The sequence below is a fragment of the Canis lupus genome, chromosome 19, assembly GCF_011100685.1.
Source record: "Canis lupus familiaris isolate Mischka breed German Shepherd chromosome 19, alternate assembly UU_Cfam_GSD_1.0, whole genome shotgun sequence".
Classification (NCBI taxonomy): domain Eukaryota; kingdom Metazoa; phylum Chordata; class Mammalia; order Carnivora; family Canidae; genus Canis; species Canis lupus.
Window position 1 is genome coordinate 16,050,602 of NC_049240.1, and position 24,408 is coordinate 16,075,009.

At 33.5% G+C, this 24,408-nt stretch overlaps 1 protein-coding gene across 1 annotated transcript in view; it reads right to left on the reverse strand.

Moving 5' to 3' along the window:
• Positions 1–24,408, reverse strand: part of FAT4 (FAT atypical cadherin 4) — a 174,415-nt gene that overhangs the window by 85,422 nt on the left and 64,585 nt on the right. The window contains exon 2 of the mRNA XM_038564709.1: positions 11,834–11,965. Coding sequence (XP_038420637.1) covers positions 11,834–11,965 — 132 coding nt within the window. The remainder of the gene's footprint in view (positions 1–11,833; positions 11,966–24,408) is intronic.

Genomic DNA, 24,408 nt, shown 5'->3' on the forward strand with positions numbered 1-24,408 from the left:
AAGGAGAGAGTGAGTAGGGTTTGGTCCCAAGAGGCTAGGGCTTCATTTCCTCCAGGTGAACCTTTCTACAATCTGTATTCTTTGTAGGTTCCAAGTCCATGATCTATAAAATGAAACCAGGGATTTCTTCTGTTCTCTTAGATCTTTGAGCTCTGGCTCTCAAAACATTGAAGTCTAAAATAGAAAGTTGACAGAGCACACAGAAAGGTTGAGAAAAAACAGAAAAAGTCCAAAAAAAAAAAAATTAAGAAGAATTAAAAGTAAAGAACCCATCTGGATTAGATGACGGGGAATGCTAACCTCATAATATTTTGATATACATTATATATATTTCATTTTAAAATATATTTGATAAGATAGTATTTCAAAATAAATTGCATATCAAATATAAACTTGATAGTCCAATGTTGAAACTGCAAGCAATTTGATTTAGATATTTTTTTATTATTTATTTATTCATGAGGGACACAGAGAGAGAAGCAAAGACATAGGCTGAGGGAAAAGCAGGCTCCCTGTGGGGAGCCCGATGTGGAACTGGATCTTGGGCTGGGATCCCGGGATCATGCCCTGAGCCAAAGCAGACGCTCAACCGCTGAGCCACCCAGGCGTCCCTAGGTATTTCTTAATTATGTATAGTATAATTAAAATATTGAGTTAAATATTATACACTGCACTGGTTGAGATCTGATGCTTTTGGGGTTGAATCTCTGCTCTGCCACTTGTTAATTGTGTGTCTTTGGGCCTCATACTTAGCCTTTATGAGCTGATGTTTCTTTATCTGGATGATCAGGGCAATGACATTAGGGCTGTTGTGAAGATTAAATGAGTTCATACATGTAAAAAACCTAGAATGATCCTTCAGAAAGTGTATTACAACAATGGCTGATATTTTTATTCTTGTTTTTATGTAATGGTTTAAGTGCATTTGATGACAGATGTCTGTAGATGAATAAATCAAAATACAACTGAGTTGCTATATATCACAGGGAAAATATGTTTTCTGATTTCCTATTATATGTAATTGTTGCATTTGACACTGAGGTATAATTAGTGTTGAGTCACTGACTTCAAAAAATTACTTTTTGATTTAAATATGCTTACATAAAATAAATATGCTTTTTACCATTATTAACCTCTAAGAGATTTATCAAAATATCCAGGCTAAGAACTCTCAAGAAAGAGATTGGGAAGAACATAAAGGTAGGATAGGTAGGACTATATAAGGCTGGTATGCCAGGATATTATGGCACCCATGATTTCCACACATCTTTTCCTTCAGAGATTATTTTATCCTTCATAATCAAACACATAAGGGTATGATTTCAGTCGAGGGCAAAAATACTTTTGTCAAAATATATGTTTAGTGGCATTTGCTCTATTTTTGTACTGCATTCTCCAAGCCAATCTTAAAATTTAGTAAAATGAATGCCTCAAAGCGCCTTTTAATTTAGTAATGGAATAGCTGAGTTTAACACAATACCACATGTATCTTGTATATTCAGGTGTACATGGAGTAGCTAACATATTTATTGTAATGATATGGTTTAACAAAAACATTCAATAAGAATTTTAGACTTCTAATCTGACCACATTCTGTAATATTTATTCTGTTTCACTAAGAGTTCCATTATTCTAGTAAAGCAATCCAGGTATGAAAACAGCTACATTCAATTCTGACCTATTAAAATGGCAAGTATTTGGAAATTAGGGGAAAGCAAAGAAACAAAAACATATAAAGCTGTTACACACACAGTTTGAAATTTAGAGATGTCCTGTCTACAAAATAACTGTCATAATTAATTCTCCTAAAGTTATGATAATTCTTTTGAACAGAAGCAAAGGCATCAAGTTATGTTGATAAAACAATCTTTTTATATTTAAAATCAGCTGATGCAGTGAATTAATAGTTCTAGTGAATGTCTGAAAATGTCTGGCCAAGAGTAATGATTTAATTAGGTCTTTTGAAAAGTCTATTTATTCAATATCCAAAATATGCAGTATCAGCAATACCACAAGAAACAACTATCATATTACAGCTGCAGTGCGGTGGAAATAATGCTGGTTAAAAATATTCTACTCTCCTGAGGAACCACAGAGACAAAAGTACGTGGAAGGAATTCTAAAAGTAAATAGCTATAAATTGCAAATGCATTTTATAACCTTAAGTAGTATTTTCAAAAACAAGTATGGCACCATGAAACAAAGCTTGAGTATCCTGGCCCATTACAAGCATAATAATTCTGTTTAGAAAAGGAAACAAGAGACTGACAAAGTCATGTGCTTCTGAAAGATGTATATCTTGATCCAACATATGTTTCAAATGATATTTAAATTAAGTTCAACGTGTACATGTTGCTTCCTAAAACTGATTCCTTTACCCTGGCATTATTCTCCAGGGCCATACTAGAGTTTCTCTAAAATACTAACACTTTTAAATTTGATTTAGTAATTAAGGAAAAGTGTATAAATAATAAAGAATGTAGCAATACATAGTTTGCTAATGATGCACATATTTATTAGTGTTTCAAAAATTCTATTAATTTTTTAAAACCAGTCCGCTGGGTAGTTGTTAGTTGTTGGACAGTTTAATGCTGACTACAAAGTTAAAAAAAAACAAAAACAAAAAACAAAAAAAACCCAACAACAACAACAACAAAAAAACCAAACCTCTTACATTCAATATTGAGTCTTATTCAAACTAGATGAAGAAAGAAAACATTCATGACTTGGTAAGACAGAAAACATTCAAATTCAACTAAAAGCGGCACCTGGGAGGCTCAGTCCATTAAGTATCTGACTCTTGATTTCAGCTCAGGTCATGATCTTAAGGTCGTAAGATCAAGTCCCACATTGGCTCTGGCCTGGGCTTGGAGCCTGCTTGAGGTTCTCCCTCTCCCTCTCCTTTTGCCCCTCCCCCATCTCTCTAAAATTAAAAAAAATCAACTAAAGTAAAAAGCTGAGGATAAAGTAGAAAATAGGATGAAGTTTTATCTAATAGCATTAATATTAATTTATTGCAAACTACTCAAAAAATGAAACAGCCAATGATTCTGAATGCCATAGAGAGCCGAGGTGTCCATGCTGTTTGTCATAGAGCCAAAGAAATGTTGCTTCTTCATGGCATGAATTGAAAAGCTACAAAAATTTCAAGATAAAATATATTTGAGAAGGAAAGCAACCTCAGTAGCTTCATCTTTAAATAAATAATAGTTCAGAAGCAATTTTATGAAATTTTTAAGTTGTAGATAAACTTATTTCCTCTTTCCCATCCCATCCTGCCTACACGCCCCCTCCTTCAATAGATCTGATTACAAAGTATTTGGTGATTTTTACGTTTATACTCTGCCCAAATTGTCAGCATCACTACATCTCTCTGAATTTCATACAACCCTCCCTTCATTTCCCTGACCTTTTTCCTCTGTACTACCTTTCACTTTCCTGCCCCTTTAATTCCACACTTTGTCTCCCCTTAACGCATATCTTGCATGTCCTAGATATCACCATCTTACATTTCACTACAAGACCCAGTGTTCATCACAGCAAGTGTCCGCCTTAATCTCTATCATCTATTTCACCCATTCTACTCACTCCCTTCCCTCTGGTAACCACCAGTTTGTTCTCTATAGTTAAGAGTTGTTTCTTGGTTTTCCTTTCTCTTTCTTTCATCTATGATCATTTGTTTTGTTTCTTAAATTCTACATATGAGTAAAAAAAATCCTGTGGTACTTGTATTTCTCTGAATGACTATTTTGCTTAGTATAATAATACTCTCTAGCTCTAACCATGTCATTGCAAATGGCGAGACTTCATTATTTTTTATGGCTGATATGTTATATCATAATATAAATAATATTATATTATTATAATATATTATATATATTTATATATAATAAATATATATAATATATAATTTATATTATAATATAAATAATTATATTATTATATTATATATTATATTATAGTGTGTATACACACACACACACACACCACATACCACATCTTTTTTATCCATTCATTAGTTGATGGATATTTGGGCTCTTTTCATGATTTGGCTATTTTTGATAATGGTGCTGTAAACATTGTGGTGCATGTATCACTTCAAAATAGTATTTTTGTATTCTTTTAGTAAATAACTAAAAGTACAAATGCTGGATCATAGGTTAACTAATTTTCTAAATGAGAGTTAATCAATGTTTGTGACTTGAGCTATCCAAATATACATTATCAATGATGAGCTTTAAGAAAACAAAGTATTTCCTAAGTAATAACTGATATCTCCTATCAATAATAATAAAAGTAGTCACATAACCTTTAATAACAGCTAGAATTTGGAAAAAAAAAACTAAATTGTTAAAAAAAAAGATAGCAGGCCCAAAACAGAGTCCCTTATGCTAAGCTCCATGTCAACAAACCAAGATAATACATAATCTAATTGCAGTTTGAAATCTGGGAATGTAACTTTTAACCAGTCAACATAGAAATTCTTGGTCAGCACTAGGTAGGTAATCCAGCCAAGAGGCCCTTTCTGTTCTCCTTAGGAAGGTGACCTGGCCTAAAAAAATGCATTTTGTTAATAATTCCATTTTTTCTTACCCTTTCAGCTTTAGAAACCTTTTCTTTTCTACAAATTGACAGTGCTCCTTTCTATTGCTAGATGGAATGCTACCTGATTTATGAATTTTTTTTTAAGATTTTATTTATTTATTCATGATAGTCACACAGAGAGAGAGAGAAAGAGGCAGAGACACAGGCAGAGGGAGAAGCAGGCTCCATGCACCGGGAGCCCGACGTGGGACTCGATCCCGGGTCTCCAGGATCGCGCCCTGGGCCAAAGGCAGGCGCTAAACCGCTGCACCACCCAGGGATCCCCATGAATTGTTGAATAAAGCCAATTTGTAAATGTACTCAGTTGAATTTGTGTTGTCTAACAGATTTGGTGGCAGTGAAAAGACTGAAAAAAACTTCCAATGTTTTCAGGGATAAAAAACACAAGTGCAGGACCCTGGGAACTCCTTTGAGTTCACTGTCTTTCTCACTATTTCTGACAACTGTGGGTAAGTTACCTCGGTTTTGAGCACTGTTCTCTTTGTGTTGAGCTCCCAACCTAACTGGCTTTCCACCCCCAGGCTTAGTGGAGTCAGCTTGAGCTAGGCAGATGCTGCTATCCAAAACCTCAGTCCCTGGCCCTTGGTTTAGTCTACAATCCCCCAGTAGTCTGGAATCCCTTTCTCTACTTACAGTCTGCAGTGCCCACCTACTGGAGTTGGCTGGTTTAGTCCTTCCCCAGGTCCAGTCAACAGTTCCCGTTTTCTGGAGTCTGTTGCTTTAATCTGCACTGGGAAATGCTCATGATGCACACAGCCTTCTCTTGGCCAATCTGCAATAACATCTGGTTGCTGTTGACATGTTAAGAGGTACATGTTTGTCTTGTTTTGTGTAGATAAATACTATTGCTAACAGGGATCTCAGAGGCTAAAAAGCTGCAAAAATTGGTGGGCATTGGCCAAGCACTTAAAAACTATTTGTTTAATGCTTACACCTAAATCAAAGACTCCTGTATTAGAATAAGTTGGTCATGTAATGAGTGATAATGACACTAGGTCACCTGCAAATCTCAAGCAAATTTCCATGTAATGAGGTATCCTGTGAAACACTGCACAATCACCAAGCCAGAGGCACAATCCTTTTAAATATTTTGGCTCTGAGAGACCCAAAGGCTTAGCTTTAAAAAAGTAATTATAATAAAAATGAGATGCTTAAAATCTAAAGAATTTCTGCTACCTTCCTACACACTTGGTTATTTTATGTCTAAGAATTATGGTCCAGAAAGAAATAAATATTTACAAAAATAGCAAAACTTTCCTAAGTTTATTTTGTGTCCTGAGAATTTGGCTTGGTATCTGTCCTATTGGGGTCGCCAAAATATGGCTGGGCAGATAAGTGAGTCACACCCAATTAGCAACTTTATATGCTGTACAGAAAATGTGGGTTAAACCCCATTTGCAGCTAGGGTCCTACAAAACGCTGCCAGCCCTCAGAGTAATTATAACCTAGAATTACAGTGGCCATTATGAGGAACGTTCCAATTAGGTAAGATCATTTAAGAAGTGCATTTAATGGCAGCCCTGGTTGCTTAGTGGTTTAGCGCCGCCGTCAGCCCGGGGTATAATCCTGGAGACCCAGGATCAAGTCCCACATTGGGCTCCCTGCATGGAGCCTGTTTCTCCCTCTGCTTGTGTCTCTGCCTTTCTCTCTCTCTCTCTGTCTCTCTCTCTCTCTCTCTCTCTGTCTCTCATGAATAAATAAATAAAATCTTAAAAAAAAGAAGTGCATTTAAAAGCAAGGACTCCCAAATCAAAGAAACAGAATGGAATACCTATTTTAACTGGCATACAAAAACCTCTGAAAGTCTTCAAAATTTCAAAATTGCTTCATTAAAAGATTTGTTGCAAAAGCTAATGAAAAATTCAAGGTATAAAAGGTACCTAAAAAGAAACAAACAAGAAAACACAAGCCTGATGTAAAAGTCTTACTGCTTCCCTCTATCCTCTATTTGAGTACTCATTCTAGTAATCCTGTGTCTGAAATTCCCTTTATATGACCATAAGCACAAAGTCTGCCAAGTTAATGACCTTACAGATACCACATGTCTACTCTTGTAAGGAGGGCCCTAATGGAGATCTCCCAAAGTTGATGGGACTCTGAGGGATTTTCTGGTAAACTCCTGTTATTCTCTTAAACAGCCAATGGAAAACTAAAATTACAAATAATGAAAAACCTAGCCAAATTCTGGTAAATACCAGAGCTACAGATAGGATCCTGGAAAAGCTGGTGGAAGCCAGCTAAGAATGAGAATTCTTGCCAGAGTCAGCTGTCCCAGATCTCTGTCTGTAGTGCCCAGTAGAATGAGGAAAACAAAATATCTCATGCATCCTCTTGGGGGACACCTCTTCAGTCCAAGGAGTTATTCAGTACTGCCAGAAATATTTACTGTTTGTCCCAGCTAAAAACTACAAAGTAGCTCTGCGGTCAGAAATTGGCCAAATTGCAGAGCCTAAAAGAATTTTTTTTAGGCCTTCTCCCCTAAGCCAAAATAAAACTATGAATCCAGAAGGAAAGAAAAACCTTTTAAAGCCCTTGTAAAAGGATTTATGGGTGAATCAACCTATGATGTCATTTAAGTTGCAACCCAAATCTTTGAGAAATTGAGAGCAACTGTCCTTATCTTACACAAATCTTTGCAAAACTAAAAATCCAGCCCTAGAGGCAGTTGAAAGTTCACCTACTCTTTTTCACCAATCCCAAAGCATCTCCTATTTATCTTAAAAAGCTTATAACTTGCATTCTTCACTGTGCCTTTGAGATGTAAACGTTAATATATGACCTTTGGGCATGTAATTCCTATCAGAAATAAAAGAGGGAGAAGGTAATTTAGAATTTGAACTAATGGGAAATCTTAAGTTTATAGAAGCTATAATCTCTCTCTCTTTTTAAACATTTTATACACTTTATTTATTTATTTATTTATTTACTTTATTTATTTTAGAGAGTGAGCCAAAGGGAATGAAGAGAGAGGGGGAAAGAATCTCAAGCAGATTCCACACTGAGCATGGAGACTGACATAGGGCTCAATCTTATGACCCTGAGGTCATGACCTGAGCCCAAACCAAAAGTTGGCTGCTAAACCAACTGAGGCTCCCAGGAGCCCCAATGTCTTTCTTTCTGTATGTTTATGTGATAAATATATATATATATATATTTATGTGACATATATGTGTATATATATACCTCAGATGATATTATTAAAATTAATATGTGAAAGAGCTATATTTAATTAGCTTAAACAAATATGAGCTTATATAAATTTAATATTCATATAAATTCTCAAAAATATAATGTAAACTAATTCAAATACTTTTTGGATTCATGTAATCTGGGGAAATGTTCAATATTAAAACTAATTCAAGTTTGTTGGTTTAAATAAAATATATGTATCTTTAGATTTTTCAACATTTAATATAATGCAATCATACACCTTTTATTTTACCTGGAATTATATTCAAATAAGTTTACATTATCTTTGTTAAAAAATTTGTCAGCAATAAAAATAATTTGTCATGATGAGTTTTTGTAAGTAAGCTAAATGTAATTGTTAATAACAAGTAAATAAAGTAGATATAAGAGGTTTTACCTAAAACCTTTTGGGTAAACTTGTTAGTTTCCCCAAATCTTTTTGGTAACCTGAAACAAAGTTTTGCTAGATTAAGTTAAGTGATGAGTCAAGTTGTATCTGTTGTACCTGTTGAAAATCCAGATCATTTCCAAATAACATAAAATACTGAAACATTAGTTATTGAACATAAGCTTACCCACTTTTAGCTTTCTTTTACAGAGAAACTAAAGATATTTTGGTCCATTAGTAAACATGCTTTATGCCATGCTGAAAGATTTTCTATGAGAAAGTACATTTCTAGAAATTATAAAAAATATTTAGAAGTCGGCCACAGAATGCTAATATAGAAGACAGTTCATACTTATTTTTTAGTTTTTGTCAGAAATCAAAGGCTTCTAAGAGTTAAAATTCTAATATATGTAACCAAAATTACTAAAAGTAACATGGGAAAGGAATTTTATGTGTGATCAGCCCTGGCTAAGATGAGAATGAATTTAATTATGCAAATGATTTCTAGTATCAAAAGTAAGCTGGTGCAAAATTAGAATTTGGTTTTCTGTCTGTTATGAGGACAAAATTTTCATGGTCTATTGGTCTGTTCTTGTTGGAGATTACAAAAGTATTTCCTTCCTTACCTTTCAAAGTAATATACCTAAAAATCAAGGATTCTATGTTTCTTCAAAATACTTTCCTATGTTGTTGTATCAAATCTTTGATTACTAAAACCTAGAACTCTGAATATTAAAAGAATTAAGTTTTACTAGAACCACGAAGTCTTCTATATTTGCCTATGGAGTCTTTAATTGTCACTTTGGCTAAATAGATAACTGAATATTGTTTCATAATGACCTATGGTCTTGAAGCCTTTTGATATTTTTTGACAACTTCCTAAAAATCAAAATTTAAATGAAGTTTTTTGACCTTGATAAAACTTTGATATTTTCAAGAGGTTCTCTAAAACATTGAAAAAGATTTGGTCTCTCTCCTTATAAAAATATATTAAAGTATTAAAAGTAAAAAGATATTAAAGTATTAAAAGTAATTAAGTTTATTTGATATGTTAAATTATATGGTAAGCATTGTCAAATAAGAAATAATACTAAGGCATTTTGTGTTGTATAAGTTTTAATTGTTCCAGAAATAATGTAAAATTCCTAGAAATCTGGTATGTCTTGGCACAATGTTTTCAGTCATAATTCCAATTATCTTAAAATAATATGCAACATTTTACAAACAATTCCTTGTGAATTGTAGTGAACTCTCATCAAATTTTAATCCTGGCCATTTTTAAGTCTTTTGTCATTTATAGACATTGTTGTTTCATTCTGATACTTTGGCAAGAGTGCTTCATGTTCAAGAAGACTCATGGAAAATACTCCAAAATACAGGTTTCTGGTAACCTTAAAGCAAAACAAAACAAAACAAACCGAATGGGGTAAGAATTTCTAGAGCTAATGAAAAAACTGGATTCAAGTAGAACAAGTATGAATTACATACGACTCAGTAACTAAGGAGGATCATTAGAATTCTTTATGACTTTTGTTTAAAATATTGTTGGTATTTAATGCTTTGTTTTACCAGATGTAAGAAACTCTTTTTCTTTTCTTTTCTACTTTTATTTTCCTTTTTGCTATGACCTATAGCTGATTGATAAAGTTTACCTTTGTAAACAAAGATAAAGCATTTTCTTTTTCTTCCTACCTGATCCCTCCAGAATTCAAAAACTATTTTTATGGCAATATAGTTTCATGGCAATATAGTTATTTATTTGCATAAATTCAATGAGGATCCATTCTCTTCTAATAGGACACAACTGGAAATAAAAAACTTCTTTTTCCTACAGCTTGGCAGAGCTCCTTCGTATTGATAGATAAGTTGCTGCTTGGTTCATGAATCATTGAAATAAAGCCAATTTAATTTTACTTAGTTGAGCTTCTGTTATTTAACACTTTATAAAATTGAGAAGATACTAAACTTAAAAAATCAAATCTTTTTTAATAGAAAACTACAATTATCTACATATCTATGCTTTATTTTACTTTTCCTTAGATTTTGTCAAGATTTTTTTTTTTTAGATTTTGTCAAGATTTAGAAATAAGTCATTACATTTCTGTATTAGCTGTTAAAATTCATCTGTTTTTTATTTATTTACTTTTAAAAGTTAAGGAAATAAATTCATGAAGACCTTACTCATAGATTAAAAGTTTTCAGATACTTCTGAAATTAAACTAAGGCCAAAAAGGGACACATAGGTGGCTCAGTGGTTGAGCATCTATCTGCCTTCGGCTCAGGTCCAAATCCCGGGATCCCGGATCAAGTCCCAAATTGGGCTTCCTGTGGGGAGCCTACTTCTCCCTCTGCCTGTGTCTCTGCCTCTCTTTCTCTTTCTGTGTCTCTCATGAATAAATAAATAAAATCTTTTTAAAATTAAAACAAAATTAAAAAGAAAAAAATTAAATCCTCTGATCTGTTGTTGGGCTTAGCTTAAGGTAAAAGGAGATACTGGTGTCAGAGAAGGTTATCTTTCTTTTCACAGTTCCATAACATTAATTAAGTCCTTTACCTAGCAAGAAGGAGAGAATAGGCAATGGTCATTTTTCACAGGAAAATATAAATTACAAATATATAAATTGTTATGTCATTTAGAGCATGGTGATTATAGAAGATAGTAATATTGGGATGCCTGGGTGGCTTAGCAGTTGAGCTTCTGCCATTGGCTCAGGGCATGATCCTGCAATTCTGGGATCAAGTCCCACATTGGGTTCCCTGCATGGAGCCTGCTTCTCCCTCTGCCTGTGTCTCTGCCTCTCTCTCTTTCTCTGTGTGTGTGTGTCTCTCATGAATAAATAAATAAAGAAGACAGACAGTAATCTAAATTGCACCCCATAATTTTACATTCACCACTAGACAAGAAATTTTTGTTTCTTTTTTTTAAGATTTATGTATTTATTTTAGAGAGAGAATGAGAGAGTGTGCATGCAAGCAGGGGGAGGAGCAGAGGGCAAGGGAGAGAGAATCTCAAGCAGACTTTGCACTGAGGATGGATCCTGATGTGGGGCTTGATCTCACAACACTGAGATCATGATCTTGGCCAAAACCAAGTCAGACACTTAACTGACCGAGCCACTCAGGTGCCCCTAGAAATTTCTGTTTTTTAACAGATTTGATCATTAGCTTTCCTAGATAAGTTCCTTAAAATGTATAAAGGCTATTATTAAATTATTTATTTTGTTTTACAGATATGTGAGAATTAAATGAAAAACTAGAAGATAGACTTAAGATGTTTTAATTTTAAATAATCTGCTTTTTCCAAATACAAATATAAAATCAATCTTTAGCTGCTATGATAGCAAATTAGAATGATAAAGGCATAAAAATTATGGTTATGTTTGTAGATTTTTTTATTTGAGAATTTAAAATAATTTGACTAAGAAATTTAAAATGCAACCAGCAATTCTGAATTGCTGATCAAAGGAATATTACCTCTTGATACTTCTATCTTAGCCTTCTTATATCACATTTCAACAATTAACATTCTTATGAAAAGAGCACACAATGCTTAACCTTAACTATTGGGTACTAAAAGTGGTCAACATATAGTAGAAATTTGATAGATCACTGGAATATCAGGTTTCAAAACAAACGCAGGCTATGAATTACCTCATCAGCATCCATCGCTGTCAGTTGCATAATCTTAGACCCATCGCCAATGTTCTCCTCCACAGTAAGATCCAGCATGTCTGTTGGAAATACTGGTGGATTGTCATTGATATCCTGAAGTGTTATTTCAACCTACAAGGAGAGAAAGAAACAACACATGAATGTCCCACATGCCTGCAAGATTAAAGGTTAAAACGTATACCAAGAGCCCACTAGCTAGCTAGGCCTCTCAAAAATAATCAGAACCTTTATATATAGCATCCAAATAATAGAAAATATCCTAGAGAAAGCTGGTTATTTATATTTTTTATAAAGATTTCTCTTATAAAAATCATTTTACTTGTTGATAGTAACTGATTTTAAAGGGTTGCTTGGAGTTTATACAAGAAAAGGCCCACTGATCAACTGTTGATTTAATCCCCAGATTTGTGCACCACTGAAGAACTGCCCAGACTTACGACCATCTGCCATTCAACCATTAAATGTTGCCCGACACACAAATGAGGTGGTGTAGAATTTCTTCCTGAAATGCTTACATATTAGCAATGTCTGGGAGAAACAAAGAAGTTCACTTCTTGTTTTAAGAAACTCTCTGAATTTTCCCCTTTAAAATCAACTCCCAACCCACGGGGGGAAAATACATGCATCTTCTTCTGTTCCTATTTCCCCTCCTATCAGCACTTCTTAATGCGACTAAAGCTAAACAATCATTCCTTTCAAATGTAGTATTTATATATTCCAAATATTAACAGCTTTGTTTGAGAGATCCTAGTCGGAGTTAAATTTGTTTGTTTCTCTGCCTAATAAAAAATGTTTAGAAGGAAGGATTTGTGAAGTCTAAATAATAACTTCAAACCATGTGTTTTCTCTTTTGAGCTAGGTGCTAAAAGCTGAATATCTGATAAGAAAAGGGAAGACAGCTGCTAATAAAACTGCAAGTTTCCCCAGTTGGGTCACAAAATTAAGTCATGGAGAAAAATCCAGCCAGCCATTTAGCTACGATATAACAAAGACATTTTTCTCATGGGATAAAATGTCATATTTTATAGTTAAACTGCAAAAACTCCATCAGATCTAAGACCAGTGCAGACGAATCTGAGGAAAAAAGAAGAGAGCAAAAGAATTCTGATTTCATCTTTTGCCCGGAGGAGGTAGAGATGGGGTTGGGGGAGAAGCAGGAGATAGAACTGTCATTATTCTCCTACATGGAATGAGTGGGAAATTTAGCAGAGCTACACTAATAGATTAACAAATTATAAAAAGAAAAACCCAGAAAACAATATATAAAATTAAGTACTAAATAATTATTATACCTCTAGTTCCACCTTCTAATAATAGGACAGGCTTCATCACAGCAAATGGCTCAGATTAGTCTAGACAGGCAGTCTCAGCAGTTGGAAATGTGCCACTTCTAGTTTGGGCTCACGTCATTCTCTGTACCACTTCCTTTAAGAAAAGGTCCATAGTATCTACAAATGCAGCCAATATCTAACTTCCTTGCATGGTTGTAAATAGCATGGATTATTTCAAATCAGAAAAACTGAAATTCAGGTCTGACTCCCCAAATTATTAGCCAGGTAATCCTGAGTACTTCATTTATCTTAGCCTTAGTCTCCTCATCCTAAAATTGAGATTAATATTTCGTGTCTTAGAGAATTTTATGAAGACCAGACTTTGATGATGCCAACAAAATGCTTAGCCTAGAGGGAAGTGTTTGATAAAAGATTAATCTTGGTTTTGAAGTTGTGAGCACAGATCTAGGAGTTTCTGAGAGCCATGGATTTTGAGAAAATGATTTAATAAATCAGAATTCCAAGTCCTACAACCCAACATCAAAAATACAATTTATTGTTCATCTCTGGAACATATTGAATATATATGAAGTTTTCTTGTAGAAAGAGCTTTGAATTACATACATACACATATATGTATCTCAAAAGTCTGAAACATATGGATTTAAGAATCAATGACTTGATGGTCTTCCAAAAATATAATAATGTTCTTTGGAAATTAACAATTATATTTACATTTTATGTGTGGATTTTCATATATGTGTGCATAATCCTTAAAATACAGTAGAAAGATAAAGAATAAGAAATAACTGATGGAAATACCTCAACTCACCTCTAACTTTTTAGCTTAATAATTTTTTTTTTTTAATTCTAAATGGTCTTCCATCTATAATTTTATGACTTGGTCTCATTGGAAACCAACACACCAACCTTGTGTATGCTTTTGTGTGTGTGTGTGTGTGTGTGTGTGTGTGTGTGTGACAGAGAGAAACATATTTTGTAAGTGTATTTGTGAGAAAATGTGCATATATGAGTGTGTGTGTCTAAGTGTATATGTGTGTGTGTGTTTAAGGAAGACCACTAAATTGAGAGTAAGGATAATCCATATTGACACCAATTAAATATGACATCAAAGATGGATCAGGAAAGAGTACCACACACTAGAAACATACTGGATATTCCAGAAAGGTACCTCATTATAAATGGTGAGTGCATGAATTGAACAAGCCCCTTTCTATATTTTCATAGTTATAACACAATAATTAATATATATGTCCTAGACATAGTTTTAAGTTATATGTGTGTGCACATACATATATATATATGTATATATATATATATATACACATACACACATTTTTAAAAGTCTTCAAAAGAACACTATGAAGGAAAATACTATTATCTTCCTATTAGAGAAACTAGTTAACAAAGGTAAGCAGATTAAGTAATTGCCCAATGACACAGAGCTAGTAAGTAAGTTTTCTCTAGTGCTATGCAAACCTTTCTCTCTCATGTGTAGGTGTGTATGTTTAATAAACACAATGAATCATATTTGAAGAGTATGTCACAACTATATGTGCATATTATTTCTGTCTGGAACCTGAATCACTTACATATGAACTAACTAGCCAAATAATCGTGAGTCAGCCAATAAATCTCTCTGTATCAGAATTTAAGAAAAAATAAAGACTGTTCTACTGATCCCCAGATACAGCTCTAGAAGTCTTTGATCATGTATGCTCTATGAGGTTTTGGCCAACTCCATCATTTCAGGTAGAAAGAGCTTTTCTATTTTACTATGAGGAATAAATTTAGCTTAATACTAATGAATTCAAAACTAAACATTTTTGAATGTCTCTATAGTCAACTAATTATAAAAACAGATACAGAATATTTTATCATTGTATCTGGTATATGTAAGGGTTATTATTATTATTTTGGATACCACACATCATTCATTTAACAAGTCAGCCTATTATTTTTCCTAAAATCAGTGTCAGCTTACCAATTAAAAAGTTAAGAACCTAATATTCCTTTCTTGGAGGCAGAAATCTGGATTTTTCTCTTAATTGTCCAGTATCTCTTTTCTATTCCACAATCCCTCAGATATCCCTAAAAAGTCTTTAGCATGGCTTTTCTCAGTTCTCCCAATAGCCTGGGCTAATAATTATGCAGAAAATGAGATATGAACTCCTTAGCATGGGTAGGTGTCATCCTGCAATCCCTTCACTTCTCCTGATCCCCTGTGCCATGTTTCTACCTACCAAGAATTTCAGGAATATGGACCTTGTTTGCAATGTCATCACTGATTCTAGTATTTATTTATTCAATATTTTAGAATCTATCACATAACAGGCGTATGTTAGTCACTAAAAATACAGAAGAAAATAAGGTCACATCTCTCGCAATAAAGAAGTGGAGTTTGATAACAGAAATATACACCAATAAAAACATTTACAGTTATCTCTCGGAAAACGCACTGTCGAAATTTTGTTTCAAAAAAATTTATTTCTAACACTACGGATAATTTTTTGAACTGCCTTACATCCTGCCCTTGGCAGTTACCATCCTCCTGATGACTCCAGACCCTAACATGTGCTTGGCTCACTCTTGAATATACCACTAACCTAAAAGCCATTATGAGCCTTCTTCGGAATAAGATTTGATATGATTTGCTTTGAAATGTTATTATATAATCACAGAAATCAAACATTAAAAGTTTAGAGAAGACATTTGAAAATAAGAATTAAGATTTTCTAATTTTAAAGACTTCTTTCTTTCTGTACAAACTAGATCACTTTAATAACCCAGACAAGGCTATTAGCAATTTATTTGAAATTCCAAGATTTTAAAATAGTCTACAATATTGTTCCTAAGGTAAAAAAAAAAATGTATATGTTGAAAAATACATTCCATTCTCTAAAAAGACAAAGCAAAAATTACTGCACAAGTAAGCTTTTAGTGGCAGTTGTGCCAATTCAATGTTTTATGTGTATCTTCACAGTTGTTTATACCTGAAATCAGTAAAATAATTGCATTTAAATATTCATTATGCAAAAATAAAGTAAAATAAAATCACATTTTGAACTCAAAAACTTCCCTTCCCATGTGACTATATTTAAAATAAAAACAAAACAGAAACTGCCAACAGCTTCCATAACTTAAGTCCAAGGGGCATTTTCAAGGTATCTATTCTGAAAGTTTGTGAAAATTTACCCTTAAAGATTAAAGAAACATTACTTGCATATTTTATGCCTGCCTATCAAATGTTGACCTTTGTTTATGCTTAGATAGTTGGCTTTTCAGAAACATATGTAGTTTCACCTGCTACAATTACAAGGGCAGTTGGTAACTTTGTGGTTGACTTATTCATAACAAAACATCAGCTGCAGCTAATGGTCAAGCCATAGGTATTGTCCACTGCCACCACCTCTGTGACCATTGAAAGACCTTCAGAAATAATCACTTTCTTGGCTGAGACACCTGATCCCTAGGCAGTGAAACCCTGGTAAATGAATGATTATATTTAGAAACAAAAACATGACTGAGATTAAGGGATCTAATAACCAATCAATTTAAAAACAGGCTATCTTTTGATAGTTTGATAATGGTAATAGTTAAATTTAAAAAAATGACTTTAAGTATTGTCACCAAACTTCTTTATGCTGAAGGGAAGTGTCCTTGATATTCAACCCACTGAATAAACAGATATCTATTTATTTATTTATTTTTAATTTTTTAAAGATTTTATGTATTTATTCATGAGAGACACAGAGACAGAGAGAGAAAGGCAGAGAGAGAGAAAGACAGGCAGAGGGAGAAGCAGGCTCCATGCAGGGAGCCCGATGTGGGACTCGATTTCGGGTCTCTAGGATCAGGCCCTGGGCCGAAAGCAGCGCTAAACCGCTGAGCCATGTGGGCTGTCCTTAAACAGATATTTAAAAACAGAAAATCTTACTATGTAAATAGTTGTTTTGAAATGAGTACAAAACTTTCCTCTTAATTTTGTTTATTTCCTATAATATGCAGTCTATCATTTTATTCTGTAGTGCATCAAGAATGACATTATATCTTGGTAATTTATTTTTAATTTTAAGTGAATAAATCAACTATATTTTAAGTGAATTTTAAGTGTTTTTAAGTGAATAAATCAGGTATATATTAATAAATAAAACTGCATAATCAGTAAATATTAATTAGCAATATCAATTATCAAATTATTACATACATGTAGCTATAACTATAAAATATGGCATTTCACTGATTTAAACTGATATACAAAGATAATATGTTAAGACTAAGGAATTGACTAAAATATCAAGGTCCATTATAAACTGATTCCCCAGTTAATAAATCAATAATTTCATAGTGGTCACTATATCAACCATAATTAAAAATACATTCTTAGATTCATAACCGCTCTGTAAGCTAAATAAAGTGATTCTTAGTGAATAAGGGTGAACGTATATCTAAAACACATTTTTTAGTTCAAAATCTTCCTACAAACTACATAAAATGGTTCTTAATAAATAAGAATGAAAGACAATCTATTTTTTTTCCTTTTGGGAAATTGTATAGTTTATAGTACCCTAAAAGTTCAGAAATCTATTTATTTGCAAGTCGATATAATAATATTTTAGGAGTATTAAATATCATCAAGTCCCTCTCCTCTATTTTACAGAGAATCAAAAGTAAGACAAGAAATGTCAAGTGATTTATCTAGGAAAAACAATGGTCAGCCTCCTAAATCAAGCCCAGTGATTTTTTTCCAGAGACCTGTGTGTGGAAATAGCCAGAACCAGAGTGAAAGCTGAATATATCTTAGACCAAAACCTCTAATCTGTGCATGAAGACAATGAACTTTCAAACAAAATATGCATTTGATGTCAATAAGAAAATGACTTTGAAGAAATTAATATTTAATTAACTAAAAATATTATTTTATCCACATTTGTTTCATTTTTAAGTTTCTTCATATTTTACATTAAAGGAGAATAATCTGTGAAGGTTTTTTAATCGATGCCCCTGAAGACTGTTAATCATTGAGCAGGAGGGTGGTGGGTATATATTACAAGTAAACTAGCTAAATTCTTTGTAGATATCAGTAAAAGTTACTGCTTTTATAAGGTCTACAAAGATTTTCTTTTTCTTGAAAGATGCAATCATAAATTTACTCATTTTCAGAAATGACTAAAATCTAAATGGTTGGTGAGATAGACATAAAGTACACAAAACTATAAAATAGTAGCAGATGTATCAAGGCTCCTAGTACTTGATTAGTTGCTTTCTTAGTGGCAGAAATGCTTATAGAATTGTGTTTTTATTTTTGTGAAACTAACACCTCAAAATTAAGTTCTTCAAGTAATACTGTTACCTAGACCATATAAACTGTGACACAGCATTATACCAAAAATCACGTTTAGAGTTTACATATATAGCTTCCAAAGATATTATGATAATGTCACAAAGATTGCATTTCAATACCTTTTAACTAAAAAAAATTACTTCAATAATAGTACTTCATTGCTCTAATTTCTCTAATAAATGTGTATATTACAGAAAATCACTGAAAATCTCTTCATGTTACCAAAGATCATTTATATTGTTCAGATTAGTGCCTTTTAAGCCCAGGTGGGTTCAACCATTGAGCATCTTCCTTTGGCTCAGAGCGTGATCCCTCAGTCCAGGGATCGAGTCCCGCATCAGGCTCCCTGCATGGAGCCTGCTTCTCCCTCTGCCTATGTCTCTGCCCCTCTCTCTCTGTGTCTCACCTGAATAAATAAATAAAATCTTTAAAATTAAATAAATAAACTCTGACATTCTTACAGCAAGAGTTTACTTACTCATTTTTCCATTCTTACAACTTATCCAGGCCTACCATATAACTTTTACCCTAGAGATATTTCTGTTTTAAGAGCAAACCCAGATTATTTTTACATTTTTTATTAGAGTCATAAGTTCAGCAAATTTAATACAATAGGTATGTTACTGGTATTTAAGAGAGTATTGATCAAAGTTGTCTTATATCACAATGATATTTAGTATCAATCCAATCCTATTGCTTTCCTAACTCTTGTCTGCCTCTCATGCCATCATGTGTAAATTTTATGATATGAAATCCTATTGGATGATAATTCAATAACTTCATACTCAGAATGATAACTTAAAAGAGCTTCAGACAGGGATGCTTGGATGGCTCAGCGGTTGAGCATTTGCCTTTGGCTCAGGGAATGATCCCGGGGTCCTGGGATCTAGTCCCGCATCAGGGAGCTTACCTCTCCTTCTGCTTACGTCTCTGCCTCTCTCTCTCTCTCTCTCTCTCTGCATCTCAAATAAATAAATAAATAAATAAATAAATAAATAAATAAATAAAAACTTTTTTTTTTTTAAAAAAAAGAGCTTCAGACATATATGTTTTGTTCAGAAAAGCTCCCATTTGGGAGACTGGAATGTAAGATTTAATCAACACCTATTACTACTTCAGAAACAGCTACAACAAACACCACACAGATCATGAGTAAACCTGAAAGAATAACTAAGCTCATTCAACTGTGCATTACCCTTAATAGGTCATTGTGATGTGACTTAAATATCACTTTACTAAATGATGCCCTAGTGTATACTGTGTAGGTGCTACTGAAATTCACTAGGGGAAAAAGTCTAATCTTACACTCAAAACAATTCTTACATTTCATCAGAGTGAAACTAGATGCTGAGACCTACCACTTAATTTTCTGTATGCAGGCTTAAATGAGGACTTGAAGTTGAAAGCAAATTTTAACCAAGCTGAAATCCACACTATGATCAGTACAACCATTTCGGCTGGCTTGTCACTTCCTTTGACCCTGAAAAGGAAAACCCCACCTTTCCTGCCTGAGAGGAGACTGTGTGCTGAGTAGCAGTTTGCCCTCAGGGCAGTGAGAGGCTCAGTGCTGGGGGATGCCTTGCTATCATCGCACCAGGGTGGTGTGTAAAAAGGAACATTCTAGGATTTGATATTAAATTTGACACTTAAGCACAACATTCATAAAAGAAAAACATCAGGACAAAAGTATCAAAACCATGGCTCAAGCAAATAATCAAATTTATATTTTAAATGTTTGGTAATAGGGATGCCTTGGTAGTTCAGTCGTTGAGCATCTGTCTTCAGCTCAGGTCCTGATACTAGGGTCCTGGGATTGAGTCCCACATTGGGCTCCCCATGGGGAGCCTGCTTCTCCCTCTCCCTGTGTCTCTGCCTCTCTCTGTGTGTGTCTCATGAATAAATAAATAAAATCTTTAAAAAAAATAAATGTTTGGCAATAGTTTCACATGTTCACTCTTCAACTGAAGCCAAATACTACAGGATTCATTTAATTCAATGGAGTTGACACACTTTGCCTGCTATACAGGCTTCCAACAACAAGATTTTATTTAGTAAATTTACGTCAAAGCCTATATATACTAAGATTACATAGCAGAAGTTCTAATTAAATTTCAGCAGAAAGTTTGACATTCTATGTTCATTTTCTTATTGAACTAACTACATAATTTCATTTGGTAGAACATATATCTACTCCTTTTTAAAATTTCAAGTTGTGTGCTAAATTCAGTCATTAGGAAAGAGAAAATTCAACATGTATTTGTACTATAATTTATGGGTTTAAACTCTTAAGTACTTTCATTTCTTAACAACAATAAAAAGCTGTATTGCCATGAAAGGATGGTGCCAGGGTTTACATAGTTCCTTTAATTTTGTTCTTCATTTCTTTCCCTATTTTGGGTGACCACTGGGAATTCTGCTGCCATGAGTCTGGGTGAAACATTTCACTACATCCAGAACACTTCATCATGTTGCAGAGCCAAACTCTATTATGGTTTGCAACTGACTCATATTTTAGTTATGAGAAGGCCCTAGCAAAGAACAGTTTACATTTAAAAGTCCTAAATGTCAGGAATGTAATGTTTGGACTATGTAGGTATGCAAAGTCTAATCATATTTTCTGAACAATGATTTTAGGTAGTTACTTAATGTATAACTGACCCAATTCAAAAGAGTATGTGGAGGCTGTAATAATAGTATACTCTCTCATCCTGAGGGTATTTCTGAACTTTTGAAACTGAACTCTTCCAAAAAAAAAAAAAAAAAAAAAGGAGAAATCAGACTTTGGAGAAAAGACCTATGATTCCATGCTATGAAAGACAGGCAGGGAATAGGTGGGACCTATTAAAGAAAACAACAGAGCCACCACCACTGCATGTGTAAGTGAACCAGAAACCCTTGAGGACACAGGTCTGTTGCAGGCTCAAATTCTAATGAAGTTTCAGAGATGATCAGAAAGTTTATCTATGGATTTAGGTATCATTTTTCTTTATAATGACAAAAAAAAAAAAACCCTGGAAAATTATTGCATTTTACTAGAATATAAGCACTAACATGTTATCTAATATATGCTAAATACTATTTTACTATATTGTTTTATAGAAAACACTTTAGTAAATGAAACATGATATAATATTTGAGGAAATGATACTTAATTTGGGAATTATAATACTCCTTGGAATTTTAGGCTTGCAAATATTTTGTCATTTTAAACTTTATATCTCAACTTTAAATTATGTATATATTTAGATACCTGTGCATTTATTTCACACAAATTGGTACCGTTTCTATCCCAAGTGCTCTGGAATATGAGGAAAGAAGGAAGCATGCACATTTCAGATTCTTTTTAGTTTGATTTTAAAAGCAAAGTAAAAATAAACATAATGAGTTTTAAAACAAAACATATTTCTCATATAAGCTACATGTATGTAACTGTGACCAATTATATTTCTCAAACAAAAGCAATTACATTAATCTCTCATCACTAAAACTCTCCTAGCAGTCAGGAGCATATGTTCCTGGGATTTCAATGCATTTCTAACTAGGAAAGAAATCTGTATGAGTAACAGGCAGGCTTGGAGAGTAGCCAGAAATGACAAGAATGGCTTGAAGTGCGGACAAGACATAGTTAACTCCATTCTTGAAACAAAATGCTTTCCATAACTCAGTAAATGTGTGGTGACATAATAGAAAGCTAGTTTTGTTGTGCTTTCAATATTGTTCAAATTAGAACCAAATAAGGATTTCTTTTAAGGCAGAGGCAATCATGTGTAACCACTTCAACTTTTCCTGAAATCAATACTGCATAATTTCAGAATTTTAACAGATTCTTAAGGACGCCCAAAAGTAAATGCAGAATAAAAGATCAAGTTAAAATATGTGTGGTTGCATATGAAACTTACGGAAATTTTTATACTATTCTTCAAAACACCCTGCAAAAGCATCTTGTAGTACACTTTTCAATAGATGTTAAATCTTAATATGGTAGACTTATATCAAAAGGAAAATGTAGTATAAAACAAAAATATTCTACCCTTTTATTTCTTCAATTTTCACTTTTGTTTTTGCCCAATAAATACTGTATTTTATAAAACATAGAAAAAAAACTCTATTCAGACTGCTGAAAAATAGAAAAGTAGTTTGATTTATATTAAAGTTACAAGCTGTGGTAGACTGAATCACTGACTCGGCTTCTTCACCCCTCCCTATAAGCAACTGCACAGTTCCTCCCACTAAAGGTAGGCTTTCTTTCTCTACTTCTTGACTATGGACTCATCCATGATGACCAACTGTTTTGGTCAATGGGATATTTACAAATATGACACAAGTGGGGACTTAAAATGTGCTTGCTCTCTTGTATCTCTGTTGTCAATAGAACAATATTCCTCTGCTAGTCCACTAGCATCAGAAGGAAAACAAGGTATTGAGCTACGGGGGCACATGGATGGTTGAGCATCTGCCTTTGGCTCAGGTTGTGATCCTGGGATCGAGTCCCACATTGGGCTGCCTGTGAGGAGCCTGCTTCTCTCTCTGCCTATGTCTCTGCTTCTCTCTGTTTCTCAGAATAAATAAATAGAATATTTTTTAAAAAAGAGCTTTTGAGTTGAGAAGTCTCAGCTGAGAGGCTTGTAGAGTCTGAGGCAGAGCTTCCCAGTTAAGCCCAGCCTAGATCATCCCAACTATAGCCTACCTGCAGGTGCACGAGAAAGATGTGTATGCTGTAGGCCTTTGAGATTTTTTGGCTCATTAATATGCAACACTATTGTGTCAACAATTAACAAATACACAAGTCAAAACAATAGATTCATTAGTTGAATATTTTACTTAATTTTTTTATTTACAAGACAAAAAAGAGAAAAAGATGATGCATATATACTGTGATATACTTTATACTGTGTGATAAGTTTTATTGTTATAAATCTATTCATAAATTTTCCTAAGCCGTGTAACTTCTCATTCTCATTTCACATGCCATACCCTTATCTCTTAGGAGGGCAACTCAAAACAAAATGTGACCTTCAAGTGTCCCCCCACCCAAACCAAAGATTGGGGGAGGAAGAAAGGAATATTTGACCAAGAGGAGCAAATTATGACTGGGTTGAGTCAATTAGCCCACATTAGACTTGGCTACTTTCTTTTTTAAAATGGAATTACTGCAATGTCAAAATAATCCCTCTACTTTGTTTCACTCTCACATATTAGTCTTCATCGTGGAAGAAATTTCTATAACTTGACGTAGATGACAAAATTTTGACTTACAGCCAATCTATTTTAATTTAGTTGGTTATTATATTATTTAATTTAGTTGCTTATTATTATTTAGTATGTTTGTTATACTTCCTTACAGATCTTAAACAACTATCTCAACCAATAAGGTTAAAACCCCATTTTAGAGTTTTGTGTGGTTATCTTTTCAAAACTATAACAATTTTAATTTATTTGAAACAGCATCAGCTTATCAATAAATAGGAATGAATATAGTTTTTGTTTGATGGGAAATATAATATATATCTTCTGAAAATCTTAAACTCACTTCTAAAACAAATATTTTTTACAGTGCACTGTGCTTTAATTACATTTAGAAATCCTATTCCAATGAACTCAGAAAGATTGTTTCTCTTCTAAGCTTTGATGGAACACTTAGTTTCTACCATAGTGTCTGTCCATACAGAAGTCACTTAATATATGTTTATTCAATGACTTAAACCCAATGCTCATTACCCTGATACCAAAACCAGAGAAAGGTTCCATTGAAAAAGAGAACTACAGGCCAATATCCCTAGAAATATAGATGCAAAAATCCTCAAGTGAATCCAACAATATATTAAAAAAGTCACTCACCACAATCAAGTGGGATTTACTCCTGGCTGCAACGGTGGTTCAATATTTGCAAATCAGTCAACATGGTACATCACATCAAT